This window comes from Cynocephalus volans, chromosome 7 (genome assembly GCF_027409185.1).
Source record: "Cynocephalus volans isolate mCynVol1 chromosome 7, mCynVol1.pri, whole genome shotgun sequence".
NCBI lineage: Eukaryota > Metazoa > Chordata > Mammalia > Dermoptera > Cynocephalidae > Cynocephalus > Cynocephalus volans.
The window spans coordinates 77,046,270-77,059,645 of NC_084466.1; the positions used below are offsets into that span (position 1 = coordinate 77,046,270).

The following is a 13,376-nucleotide window of genomic DNA, read 5'->3' on the forward strand; positions in this document are numbered from 1 at the left end:
TTTGACCCATGAATCAAGAAGTGATGTGGAAGAGAATGGAGGGTCAGGAGCTAGCACACTGACCGAGGCTCTGGGTACCTGCAGTGACTTCCAGCCAGTGAGACTAGAAATAAGACATTCCATGCACAGACTCTAGAGTCAAAGTTTCCCAACTACTACTGGGGGAAAGAGGAGCCTGTCCTCCTCCGGCTTTCCAGAGCAGTTCTGTTTTCAGCTGTGTCGCTTGTGGACCTTCATCAAATGATTAACTAGAGTGGAGTGTTGTGTGAGTAATGACGATATTTGAATCTTGCTGATCTGTAGGAGAGAGGAGGTTGGAGCCATCAAAGACAGCCTGAGGTTTGATGACTGAGAATGTGGAAAGTGGAGAAGAGAAAGGGAGCTGAGCTGGGGGTGGGGAGGAGGGAGGTGTTCAAGAATCAACAGGATGCTGAGTTTGAGGTGCCAGTGGCCATCCACATGCTCGTAAATCACCAGCGCTTAGAAATGCAGATCTAGAATAGTCTTCTGAGCACCAAGGAAGGAGCAGGAACTACAGGAGGGTCATGTGTAACAGAAAGGTCAAACAGGATAAAATCCAAAACGAACGCTAAATTGAGGGATTAATAGTTGACCTTCTCAAGCATTTATGTAGAAAAGGATGCGCAGAAGGTATTCTCTGGGGCATAAAGGAACAAGTGAGTAGAAAAGAAATTGAACCAACATTTAACAGACAATCAAAAATGTTGGCATGGGGGAGAGGTTTGGTATACTGAAGTGAAACACTGTATACACACTAGACATCTCACCTATAGTAGCATATTTAAAAGCAGTTTAATGGGCCAAGCTGAATTTATAACACCTATCTGAAGCTTGAAATCACTAGTAGTATCTGTTTTTGCTTCAGTACCAGCAAAAAAAAGAAAATGGTTTTGCTATAATTTTAACAAAATGGTTGTTCTGTATGAATCCCAAATATATCTTGTGCCAGTACACGGGGATGGGTTTCAGAACACTGAATGCATGGTCAGGCTTGTCCAGGAATTTGGATTTGCTGGCTGACCAGGACCAGGAGTGTGACCAGCCCTAGGATGTGAGATCTTCCTATATATAATGGAGAAGGGCATCCCAAATATATCTTGTGCCAGTACACGGGGATGGGTTTCAGAACACTGAATGCATGGTCAGGCTTGTCCAGGAATTTGGATTTGCTGGCTGACCAGGACCAGGAGTGTGACCAGCCCTAGGATGTGAGATCTTCCTATATATAATGGAGAAGGGCAGGAGAGCCCAGCCTTGATAGCCCAAAGGACCACACATCTTTTAGCCCTCCAAGACCCAGGCAGAAGGTCACACCTCAGCCCCTATAGAGCAGCATGCTCCAAAAAAAATTTTTTTGGACCATTCACACCTACCAGTAGTAAATATCCAAGTGCATAAATTTATTTTTAATAATGTAAATACGCTGTGATATACTAAGTGCATATTATAAAGCACACCCAATTCGTATTTTTAATGAATGTGAGAAAACATAAACAGTTTGGAAGTTAAATATTTTCTTCTCACACCTCAAGGGATTGTTACGAGCATATCCCCCCCGCCTTAAGAGTACAGATACCTTACCGTGGAGACCTTTGCTCCAGAGCACAGCATTTTAAGAGTGTTGACAGAAGCAAGCTACTGACTGCGTCTCTGAGTGAGGGGCTAAGGACCGTGAATGAAGCCCAAGTGGGCATTAAATGAGCACAGTGGGGGGCAGCAAAATGCAGCACCTAACGCCTATTTGCTGTGACTTTTCCATTACAGTTCACTTCATGACACTGGGGCCAATTCCCTGTTAAGCCCGCACACCCAGGGCCTACCACCACCACCACAAGGACCAGCTTCGAGGGGAGTGGGACTGAGAAGCGCCATACATTCCCCATAACCTTAGGAAGCCTGGTTCCTCTTCCCTAAGCACAGCCTCAGTTTCCAAACCCCCAAGGTTATGGAACAGGTGACATTGGACCTCCACATAAGGTCAATTGAGTGCATCCTCCAGACCAAGCCCTGCCTGGGTGACTTGTAGGAAAGAAGAAGATGTAGCAGGCTTACCCTCAAGGAGGTGCCCCTCTAGAATGGAATCTAGAGGGCCTGGCAGCTCAACCCTCCACTCATGGTTAGTAGCGCCAAGCTGGCATCATGCCTGCTGCTCCACTAGGGATGGGAAAGCAAGGCTGCTGTTCCCTGACTCAGCGGTTTGCAAACTGTGTCCTTCAGAGCCCTGGGCGTCCTGAGTGGTGCTTCTCGAGCTGTCTGGAGGAGAAGGTGGGTGAGGGGGAAGCCAGGCTGACAGAGCCCCAGGCTATCACCAGCCTCAACTGGAACAGAAGAATGAACTGAAAACAGAAGAGCAGGTTGATTATCCAGAGAGTATGAAAAGCCAGGATGGTGGTGTTGCTTTCCAAGGACTGCCGGGTCAGCCAGACTATGGGTTCCGCAGCTCCCCTGCTGGGCTGGAATTCAGCTCTGCCTCCCACTAGCTATGAGGCCTAAGCATTTACTTGTTGCTGTTGTTGATGTCTCCAAGTGTGTTCACGGGGGGGAAGGTGGGGCTTATGCACTCTCTCCTCTAATGCCCTCGCACCCACTTTCCCTCAGATGTCCCCAAAGAGCAGCAGCTGCAGGCTGTTCAGGCCGCCATCCTGCTGCTGGCAGATGAAAACAGGGAGGTCCTGCAGACGCTCTTGTGCTTCCTGAACGACGTTGTCAACCTGGTGGAGGAGAATCAGATGACACCCATGAACCTGGCTGTGTGTCTGGCCCCTTCCCTTTTTCATCTCAATTTATTGAAGAAAGAAAGTTCTCCAAGGTGGGCTATTCTCAGCAACAGCAGCAGTCCCAAAACAGGCACTCCCCCCAGTTTATTTAAAACAGTAAATAAAGAAAACTGGTCCCAGGCTGTATATCAACTTGAGCATTTGTCAGCATTCGTTTTATGATCAGAACGTGTTCCAAGGCAACCTAACTCCTGGGGCTTGATTCACAGAATTATCAAAGTGGCATTGAAGAAAAGCCCGAGGAGTTTTGTTTTGTTTTGTTTGTGTGCGTGGGAAGGAAGAGAAAGCTACACAATGCAGTGTTTTACAATCTTTAATAAAAAAAAAAAAAAAAAACTACATTTAAGACCAAAGCCCAGCAGCTTGCAGTTAAGTGGTTTCAAATTTTGGAAAAAAAGATCAATTTTTCCTCCCACAGTTCTTGCTGTCCTTGTATTTTTCCAAGGTTTATTTGCTGCGAACTGTCAGACTGCTAGCCTGACTCAGAACATCTAAGATGTGTGGTCATTGTTTTCATTTGCAAATGAGAAAGCCAGGGATCTGGATAGCATCTGGGTACAAACAGAAAACAAAAGAGATGAGCTGGGTATTGTGAAAGCTCTTTGGCTTGCGATCTGCTTAGCATAGTCACATCCAATTACAGAGTCATTCAGAAGAAATATGCCACTGGGAAGCCAGATCAGAAGGACCTCAACGAGAATCTGGCTGCTGCTCAGGGGCTTGCCCACATGATCGTGGAATGCGACAGACTTTTTGAGGTGAGCAAAAAAGGCTCTCACCGCCTTTCTTATAGCTCTTGGAACTAGATAAGACACCTGGAACGGTTGCTGCATTTATGGTTTATATCTGTTTGTTCCTGGTTTTATAATGACAGCAGTACACTCCACAGCTCTGGTCTTTGCCTCCAAGAAATGCGAGCAGTCAGCTATACAATTGAGGCTTTGATAGTTAGGACACTTGAGTGACCATGATGGTGGTTTTCATGCAAATGGTTGCGTCATGTTCCATTGTCAAATTCAAGGCCAGTCAGCCAGTTATGCTATCTTTGATTTCACCTCAGGATGTGATTAGATTCAACATCTGTGCGCATGTGTGCATTCATGAGCATGCATGTGAGATACTGAGCAATCTTTTTACTAAGAGCTACTTACAGCTTATGAATATAGCCACAGATATGTTAAAGTGAACTAGGCTTCTGGCATTCTTTCGGTGGTAATATTGACATTTGTCAATGGGAAAAGTGTGCTAAAAATGTAAAGCTATTTCTAAGTCACATTTGACATTTCCCTTAACAGGTCTATGTGCTTTAAGTCTATTGACAGTGAGCAAAGTTGTCTGAGCCCATGTTTTGCTACACTGAATAAAAATATATTAAAAGGAACAGAAAAAATGAATGGGAAGTCATTGCAATGTTTTGAATGATAAATATAGCCTCAGGAACATATTTGTATTTCCTGACTTTAGGAAGGCCCCTCCTGGCCTTGGGACTGATCTTAGAAAAACCTCTCCAACCCTGTGTGGCCCTCTGCCCGTTGCCCATACCTTGGTTGTTGGTGAAGTGACTTTGCTTTCTCTAACTATGAGTCAGCATTTCTTTGGCTCAGGGTGTTGCTCTCTCATGCATCCATTGGTCCAGGTCCCACATGAGATGGTGGCCCAGTCTCGGAACTCGTACATGGAGGCTGAGATCCATGCACCAACTCTGGAAGACCTGGGGGCGCAGCTGGAGGAGAGCAGGGCAACTTTTCACACTTACCTGGACCATCTCATCCAGGGCCTGCAGAAAGAAGCCAAGGAAAAGTTCAAAGGATGGGTCATGTGCTCCAGCACCGACAACACAGAACTTGCTTTCAAAAAGGTAATCTCAGGCATTGGAAAAAAACACCCCCCAAAAGCCAAGGCTAACAATCAGAGATTTGTTTTTGCTTTAAAAATGGATGCTTTGTCCAAGGGGCTTGGCACACATGTGAACAGTTAAGGCACAGCTACCATTCCAAGACCCAGCATAGAGACAGCTAAGCAACCCCTTTGTGTACTGTCAGACCCTGATCCTGTCTCTGCCCCTTAGCTGTGTGATGTTAGGTAAGTCACACACCTCTGTGTGCCTCAGTTTCCTCATTTGCAAAATGGACATTGTAAGAGTATCATTGTGAGAGGAAGGCTATTTAAAAATCAAATGGGTTTGAACGGTGCCTGGCACACAGTAAGCACTGTGTGTGTTGATTTTATTTTTATTATAATTATTTTTCTTGTAAACTTAGGAATTAAAATTTTTAAATTTTAAACCTGAGGTGCACAGCATTAGTCGTTCCCTTTGCATAATCAGTGATGTTTTTGAAATGCCCTGCGAGGGCCAACCCCGTGGCTCACTCGGGAGAGTGCGGCGCTGGGAGCGCAGCAGCGCTCCCGCCGCGGGTTCGGATCCTATATAGGGATGGCCGGTTCGCTCACTGGCTGAGCACGGTCACAAAAAAGGACAAAAAAAAAAAAAAAATGAAATGCCCTGCGAAGTATGGTAGGTTTTTGTTGGACCCAGGTGACCTCATCAGCTTCTGATGGTGTCTTTCCCCAGGTGGGAGACGGGAACCCACTGAAGCTGTGGAAGGCTTCTGTGGAGGTGGAAGCGCCCCCCTCAGTGGTTTTGAATCGCGTGCTGAGAGAGCGCCACCTGTGGGACGAGGACTTTGTACAGTGGAAGGTTGTGGAAACTCTGGACAGGCAAACAGAAATCTATCAGTACGTGCTAAACAGCATGGCCCCCCACCCTTCCAGAGACTTCGTAGTTCTCAGGTAAGCCTGACTCCGGGGTTTGTGATATTCTGTTGCAAAAGCACAGTGAGAGCTGTTGATTTCAGCACTTCATGGAGTTCTGTCACCTCCGTCCAGCCTCCACCAGGCACACTAAGCCGGTTCCCATTTCCCACAGTGAAACCTAACTTCGCTGCATTTATGCCCGACGTCATGCTTCTTTCACCCAGTTTACAGCTCCACCCAGGCTCTCCAATGGCCCCTCTCCCTGTGGAGCAAACGGTTTATTAGGCCATAAATATCGTTCATTTCCTCAGAACAAAGGACTAAAGATAAGCCACTGTTTGTCCAGTTGCACTTTCTGCCAAATTATGCAAATCGGATCTGACTAGCTTTTCTCCTGATTTTGCCTCTCTCCCCTGGGAAAGAAGTCTTCAGTGTGTAACTCTCAGGACTGGAGTGCATATAACTTCAAAACCCATCTGCACGATTTCAGATGTTCGTAATGAATTACCATGCATGGAAACATTGGCATAGCCCCTAAGGTCCAACTACACTAAGACACTTGGATGTACAATCGGATTTCAGGACCTGACAAGGCTTGCTCAGTCTTGCGTCTACTACTGAAATATATTGCTTGTGTGTGTGTGTGTGTGTGTGTGTGTGTGTGTGTGTGTGTGTGTGTGTGTGTGTGTGTGTGTGTGTGTGTGTGTGTGTGTGTGTGTGTGTGTGTGTGTGTGTGTGTGTGTGTGTGTGTGTGTGTGTGTGGCTGGCCAGTGCAAGGATCTGAACCCTTGACTTTGGTGTTACAAGGCTATGCTCTAACCAGCCGAGCTACCCAGCCAGCCTCTGAAATATTGCTTCTGATTAATTTATGGGTTGAGTTCCAGACCCCTGCTCTTTGGCTTTGGAATGAGACGTTCAACCAATGACAGGAAGTTTGTACAGTACAAGTGCAGTATTGCATCAGAACAAGGATTGAGGAAACTAAAGAACCCACATAAAATGTAGTTAGATCAATTATATGCTTTTTTATTGAAAACCTTGACAAACCCTGCCTCATCTCACAGATCAGCAGTGTAAAAGTAATCACCAGTGAAATTCTCAAATGTGTATTTAAAATAGTTTCTTAATAAAACTAGTTTGATGGCAAACTAGAAGTTACTTTTCACATGGGCTCTGTATGCCTTTGGAATTGGTCCTTGGGACCCTGATTTTTAAAGGTCAGTATTCCCTAAATATATGTGTTTATCTCAGCAACCTTGAGATCCTGGTAGAGAATTTGAGCAGTTATGAGGATGGCTTATTACCACAGTAATTGGAAGATTAGTCATCTTGTGGAGCTCAACTTCATACCGTCACTGTCACAGCAGAAAATTGAGTGGTTGTTCCAGGAGGGCAGCCATCAGGACAGAGTCATGCCCCAGTGTGCCTTCTCCCACCCTCACGAGCAGCCTGAGGGTGCAGTCTGTGCCTGGCACCTCCTTCCTTCCCCGCCCAGCAATGCCACCAGCCTACTAGTTATTAGTCCATCATACCAGCCCTGCCTTGTGCCAGGCGCTGTTGTCGGCTCTGAGGAACACCACGGGGAATACAACAGACCACTATCCTGCCCTTTTGGTTAGGGTTTGTATTTTATCGGGGAGAGAGTCAATAAATAATAAAGGGATAGACTTACTTATCCCAGGGGGAATAAGTAAGACAGAGAGATAGTAAGGGATGGAATTTTAAACAGAACGGTCAGGGCAAGGTCTCACTGCACTGATATTTCATCCAAGACTTGAGAAGGTGGGTGGATGCTGAGGCTCTGAGGGAAAAGAATGTGGCACTCAAGAGGATTAATGATGACAAGACATGATTCCTGCCATCAAGAAGTCTTATGCTGATGGTGCAAGCAGACGGAAAGTGACAGCGTGGTGAGGACGTCCCAAGGCTGACATGCGTCCTGTCTCAGAGCGTCTCCCCGTCCAGGCCAGCACGTGTAGGGCTGGTCCCCTCTCAGGATTGCCATTTTTACCTCTCACTTTCCACCCATGTCTAGCTCCTCAGGAACTTCCAATGAGTGTCACTGAAGATTTTCCCATTTTATCCGCACAAATCTTTACAACTTTCACTCTTCATTATTTATCGCATCATCACACATGAAGAGAGGGTGGTCACAGCCACTGGGAAATTGCTGAGCACTTGTGTTATTCCCGGGTTCTTGTAGGGCATGTGTAATAGTTTCTGTTCATAGATGTGGTGAGGGTCATAGATGAAGCGCCTAAGCCAGGACATAGGATTTGTGAAGTAAGTAACTGGGATTAAAATAATACAATCTATTACTGCAGATCCTTGTAGTAGAAAGAGAAGTTAGAGGCTGTTACACACGTGTTCTTGTTCCTGGCTCCCATCTGCAACCTTCTCCAAGTGGTAACCCGTCTATGCTTGAGTAGCTCCAGTAACAGGGACTCCCGGGGCAGCCCGTTCCATTTTGGGTGGTGCATTGTTACACAGCTCTTCTCTATACTGAGCTGAAGTATGCCTTCCGACCTCTACCTTCCGGAGTCAAATCAACTATATTTATTTCTTTCCCCTCTCAAGAGCCACTCAGGTATTTGAAGATGATTAGCAGGTCCACATGTTTAGTTTTCTTCATGCTAAGCATCACCAGTTCATTTATCCTTCAAGACTTGAATCGAGCATCACCTCCTCCAGGAAGCCTTCCCCATGTGCTCTCCAGTCGCCTCCGTGTGATCCCAGAGCCCTCTGTGCAGAGTGGTGTCACTGCACTCTTCACCATGTTAGAATTCTGTTTGTGTGTCCACTTCTCCTACTGGGCTGTAAATGTCTTTGTGTCATTGGTGGCTTTTCAAAGCCTAGCACATCGATGTGCTTAGTAGATGTCTGCTGAGTGAGTTAAATGACTGAGTCCTAATTCTCAAACTGTAAAATCCCCTCCTCCATAATGGGCAGTGTCTCATAGCAGAGCAGGGCTGAGCCTCAGTTTGGAGTTCCAAACACAGATTTGAAAACTGCAAGACCATTTCTTGCCTGAGTCCAAGAGCTGAGGTCCTTGCTTGAACTGCACTGTGTAGACTTTACACAAGCTGACGGAAACTGTTAACTTAATCCAAGTAACTAGCACTGGAATTTGAGTCTGGGCTTTTGGCAGGAAAATGTACGTGTAAACTTTAACTCTGTGTTCAAGTTTTTCTTTCTCTCTTCCCCATAACTCTGATGTGCGGGTGGTTTTACCAACAGGACCTGGAAGACTGACTTGCCCAAAGGAATGTGCACCCTGGTGTCCCTCTCTGTAGAGCATGAAGAAGCCCAGCTCATGGGCGGCGTGCGGGCTATGGTCATGGATTCCCAGTACTTGATAGAACCGTGTGGCTCTGGCAAGTCGAGACTGACCCACATCTGCAGGATAGACCTGAAGTAAGTGTCACTGCCAAGGACGGCAGGCACAGGGCTCAGGAGTGTCAGTTCACGCAGCACATCCGCCAGGGCCCTGTTCGTCATCTGATTTCCTGTTTCACTACACTTCTTTCTCCCGGCCCTTAACATGCTTTCATGGGTGGTTGCATGTCTCCCCACACTCTCTCCCCCTTTCCTAAAATTCTAGCATTTCTCCTGCAGCCTTTCACTTGCCTTAATTTTCCGTTTTATCGCCACTTACATTTCTATGCTTCTCACATGGTGCACACACACGTGACAGAGCCCAGCGCATAGCAGATGCTCAGTTAATCTGAATCCCCTTCTCTTGTGTTTCTGTTTTGCCTGTCCCCTTTTGCTGCCCCCTCCCATTGCCCTCCTTTGAAAAGAAACTCACTTAAATCCAACCCCTTCAAGAGATCCATGATGCTAAACTGAGTTCTTGGTGTGGGTAAACAGAAATTGAGTTTTCTCGCTAAATTCTAAATTCAGTCTGAATCTTCCCATTTTACCCTGAGGAGCTGGTATCATTTTAAAGCACCCAATGAATACTGAAAAGGCAGAGGGAATACCTGGCAGCCAAGACATTTTCCAGGTGACTGATGACAGAATGAGGCCCTCAGATCCTCAAGGTGGCAGCCCTGAGTTCTATGCAAGTCACTGGTGACCAGGGCCCAAGGACAGCCCTGTCTACCATGACAAATTGCTATGATTTGGGAATAGACTTTCCCACTTCCTTTCTGGTTTCTTTCCCCACAGAGGTCACTCCCCAGAATGGTACAACAAAGGCTTTGGGCATCTGTGTGCAGCAGAAGTTGCCAGGATTAGAAACTCTTTTCAGCCCCTCATTGCTGAGGGTCCAGAAACTAAAATCTGAGTTCTCCCCAGTGTAACATCAAACTCAGGGAAGAGGAAGCTAAAGCCAGCACTTGTGGCAGAGAATGTGCACGTGAGAAAGACAGAGAAGAGGAATAGACTGACGGGTCCACGCTTAAAAACGGAGACACTGAGAGGCCGAATGTTGAAGATGCAAGAATTTCTGAGAACTTTCCTAGCCTTCCTGGAGATGGCTACATCCTTACTAATATAATATTTTTTAAAATGAGAACGTTTATCTATGTTACTTAAATGGGTTATTCCTTATGCATTGCCTAATTTGCTATTTAAAGGCTTCTAAGAAGCATATTCTTAACTGTAAATAAATGTATGTACAGCAGATGTACATATGTGTGTATATCTCTATCTTTACTGTATATATGTAAAATATCAACTTTAAATGTGAGTGTTTGAAAAGGAGCGCGTCTGACTTGATGAGTCCCTTCCTCACATAGCTCTTTCCAGGTCACTCTGGGCCCGTCTCCCACTGTCCTGTAAGCTGGGCAGAACCTGCTGCTAACACCAAATTGTCCAAATGTCTAGTCTGTCCGTCTGCCTCAGGGCCTAACCAAAGATCAGCTAACCAAAGGAGAAGAACATTAAAAGCTTCTTACGTGTTGACGCTTTGTTTCTGTTATTCAAAAACTGAGAGTGGCGTGTTGGGATAAAGCAAGGGAAAGAATATTTACTCCTCTTGAAAGCAAAGCAGTGGGTGAGAAGTCATGACCAGATTTAAGGCTAAATTACGAGTTGCAACTGGGCCCAGCCAGATGCAATTTCAGTGAGATGCCAGATGCCAACGGGCCACTGGCGTCAGTGCCAGTGACTGGAACAGAGCTACTATTTCCTTCCCCCCCAGGAGGGCTGAATATAATAGCTTTCACATACTCACAGCCAAAGGGAGCCTCTGTGTTGTCTCAAGTTTTCCTAAATACATTTCATAATGTTGTTAAATGGCATTCTGTTTGACCAGTGGCCTATTTGGTCACAGTTAATTGGCATTTTCTTACCAATGTATTGCACTGAATTTAACCTTGGATGTCAGACAGAGGGAGATGGTGGTCCTTCAGGAGTCGTGGACCATCACAGGCTTCAGGGAATTCATATTTTGCTATATATGATGCTCTTAAAATATAATTCCTTAAAGTTTTGCAATCTGAAAGACAAGGTTTTTAACTAACATAAGACCAAAACTGTATTTGTTAATTAGTTTTAGACAATATAAACAAGTTTATTAATTCCATGTTTCTTGGTTAGCCTGTTCAAGCTACCTATGCATTGGACCCCACCTTATTTATTATTGTACAGACTAAGAAAATTGACTCTCTTTAACCAATAGCTAATGGATTTAAGTTGGTTTTATTATGATTCAACAACTATAGAGAGGAAGATAATCAATTTATTGTGTTTGGTTTCGGGGAGAGAGATTTTATTTGGTTTAACAGAGATTGCTATCATGATTTAACAACTGATGTTGGAGGAAAAAAGAAAAACAAATGAGTGTTTTCAGGTCTTTTTTAATATGATATGCATTTATTTAATGTTTTCTGTTATCAGTAAGGTGCAATTATTTTACTGAGAGGAATAAAAATGAGTTTGGTATTGTACAAGGAAAATCATACTGTTTGAATTATGACCTAGGAATTTTTCATTCCCCTGTCTACCTAAGAAGGTGGTAGCAAACCCCTAATTTTCTATTTGGGCAATGCTCTGTGAGCAAATGCTCTTCTGCCATAACATCTTCAATTTAGCCAGATATGTTGGATTACTTTATATGCATCAACAAGATCATTAGTGAAGTTTAGTCTGGCTAAACCCTGGTCCTGTTCTAGAGATAGGGCCCTACATGTTTGGAAAATAAGATAGACACACAGAATGAGGCATTGCGTCACCTAGAGCAGTGCTTCTTCAACTTTAACATGCATGAGCCACCTGGGGAATCTTGTTAAAATGCAGACTCTGATTCAATCAGTCTGGAAGTGGGCCTGAGATTCTGCATTTCTAATGAGCCCCAGGGATACCCAGGCTGCTGGCCAAAGACATAGAGGATGCTTAAAACAATAAAAACAAATATGATTGTATTTCTGATTCCCTCTCCTCAAATTACCTTTTTTTATTTTTATGCACATACTAATCACATCACTGCTATGTAACAACACAGTGCATCTTAAAAAAAAAAAAAAGGAAAGGGAAAAAAATGGAGAAAAAAAGATGCATCAAGCTTGTTTGTCAAATACCACAGTATTTTATTCATTGTGATCTTGCCAATGGAAATAAAATATGATATTTCATTTAAATATTATATTTATACCTCATGTATATTTTTACCTCAATTGTTGGTATCAATCATCAATGTAAATAAATCATTGCCAAGGCAAATAAATTTATATACATTAAATATTTCCTATTTTCTATAAAATACATGTTGATTTTCATGCTTCATCCTGTAAATGGAAAACTTGCTTTATGAGGAAAATTTCTCTCTAAGATAGCTTGCCACGACCTTGACTCCTTCGTACTTCTGTAGTCAATATCGTCTCCAAAATGCAAGGATGTTGTTGTTAGTAAACATTCACTCACAGTCTGGGTGTCTTAACCTGGGTCTAAGGCATTAAAGTGATGGGTGGGGATTTTTTCTTTTTTAATATTTCCTTGTTCTTCAATCTAGAAGTTATAAAAACACATTTATAGTGTTCTTATCAAAGATTTAGTGAACTCTTTAGCTACATTTTATTTTTGTTGAGTGGATAAGAAATGGAGACGTGATGAAATGACTTAGACCTGCACCATCAAGCCCTGAAGAGCAGCCACAAACGACTCTGGGCCTCTTCTCTTCCATCCCTGTACTTGCTCTCTCTAGGCTTTGCTTCCAAAAAATAAGATAGCCCTTAACTAAGCAAGCAGGAGCTCCCACACATCCTCAGCTACAGGCTTCAAAAGCCACAGCATCCCAAAGGACCATATGCCCCCATGAAAATTCTCCCAGCTCTGCGCTCATCGTTCCTTCTCTCATTAGCTGAACGTTTGCTCTCATAGGCAAAGGGGGAATTTCAGACCCCTTTTCCTCTTCTATGTGCAAGAGCACATGGTGGTCATTCCACCAGCCACAGGCTACAGATGTTGTCCTGGGAGTGTGCATTATATGAATTCAAGCTTGATTTGAAGCATACTTTATTGAAATTTTAGGTATGAAACTGTTCTACTGTCTTTTGATGTTTAGTCACAGAAACGTCGGTCATGTGACTTCTTCTCAAGAAGATAACATAAAGGGATAAAATAGACCCTAGCCAAGTGGAGTGCTACATGCTGACACAAAGGCAAAATCAACGTGTGCTGACTGTACAAGGAGTGAAGGAACAGATAGCTGACATTACAACACTGTAGTATTGCAAAGCCACGTAGTTTGAATGAATGACAAGGTGCAATTTTGACATTCTGTAGGCAGACTACATTCTTTGTAGATTTTCTTAAAGACGGTGTTTACTTCCATTCTGATGATCGCCCTCATCAAGCCACCTAGGTGACTCCTATACCACA

At 44.2% G+C, this 13,376-nt stretch overlaps 1 protein-coding gene across 3 annotated transcripts in view; it reads left to right on the forward strand.

Moving 5' to 3' along the window:
* STARD13 (StAR related lipid transfer domain containing 13) overlaps positions 1 to 12,074 on the forward strand; it is a 211,872-nt gene extending 199,798 nt beyond the window's left edge. For all 3 annotated transcript variants that reach the window (XM_063102265.1, XM_063102263.1, XM_063102264.1), the window contains exons 9-14: positions 2,620 to 2,830; positions 3,442 to 3,556; positions 4,435 to 4,656; positions 5,371 to 5,588; positions 8,790 to 8,966; positions 9,723 to 12,074. In XM_063102265.1, coding sequence (XP_062958335.1) covers positions 2,620 to 2,830; positions 3,442 to 3,556; positions 4,435 to 4,656; positions 5,371 to 5,588; positions 8,790 to 8,966; positions 9,723 to 9,840 — 1,061 coding nt within the window. In that variant the 3' untranslated portion in view covers positions 9,841 to 12,074. The remainder of the gene's footprint in view (positions 1 to 2,619; positions 2,831 to 3,441; positions 3,557 to 4,434; positions 4,657 to 5,370; positions 5,589 to 8,789; positions 8,967 to 9,722) is intronic.
* Positions 12,075 to 13,376: the final 1,302 nt, after the last annotated feature.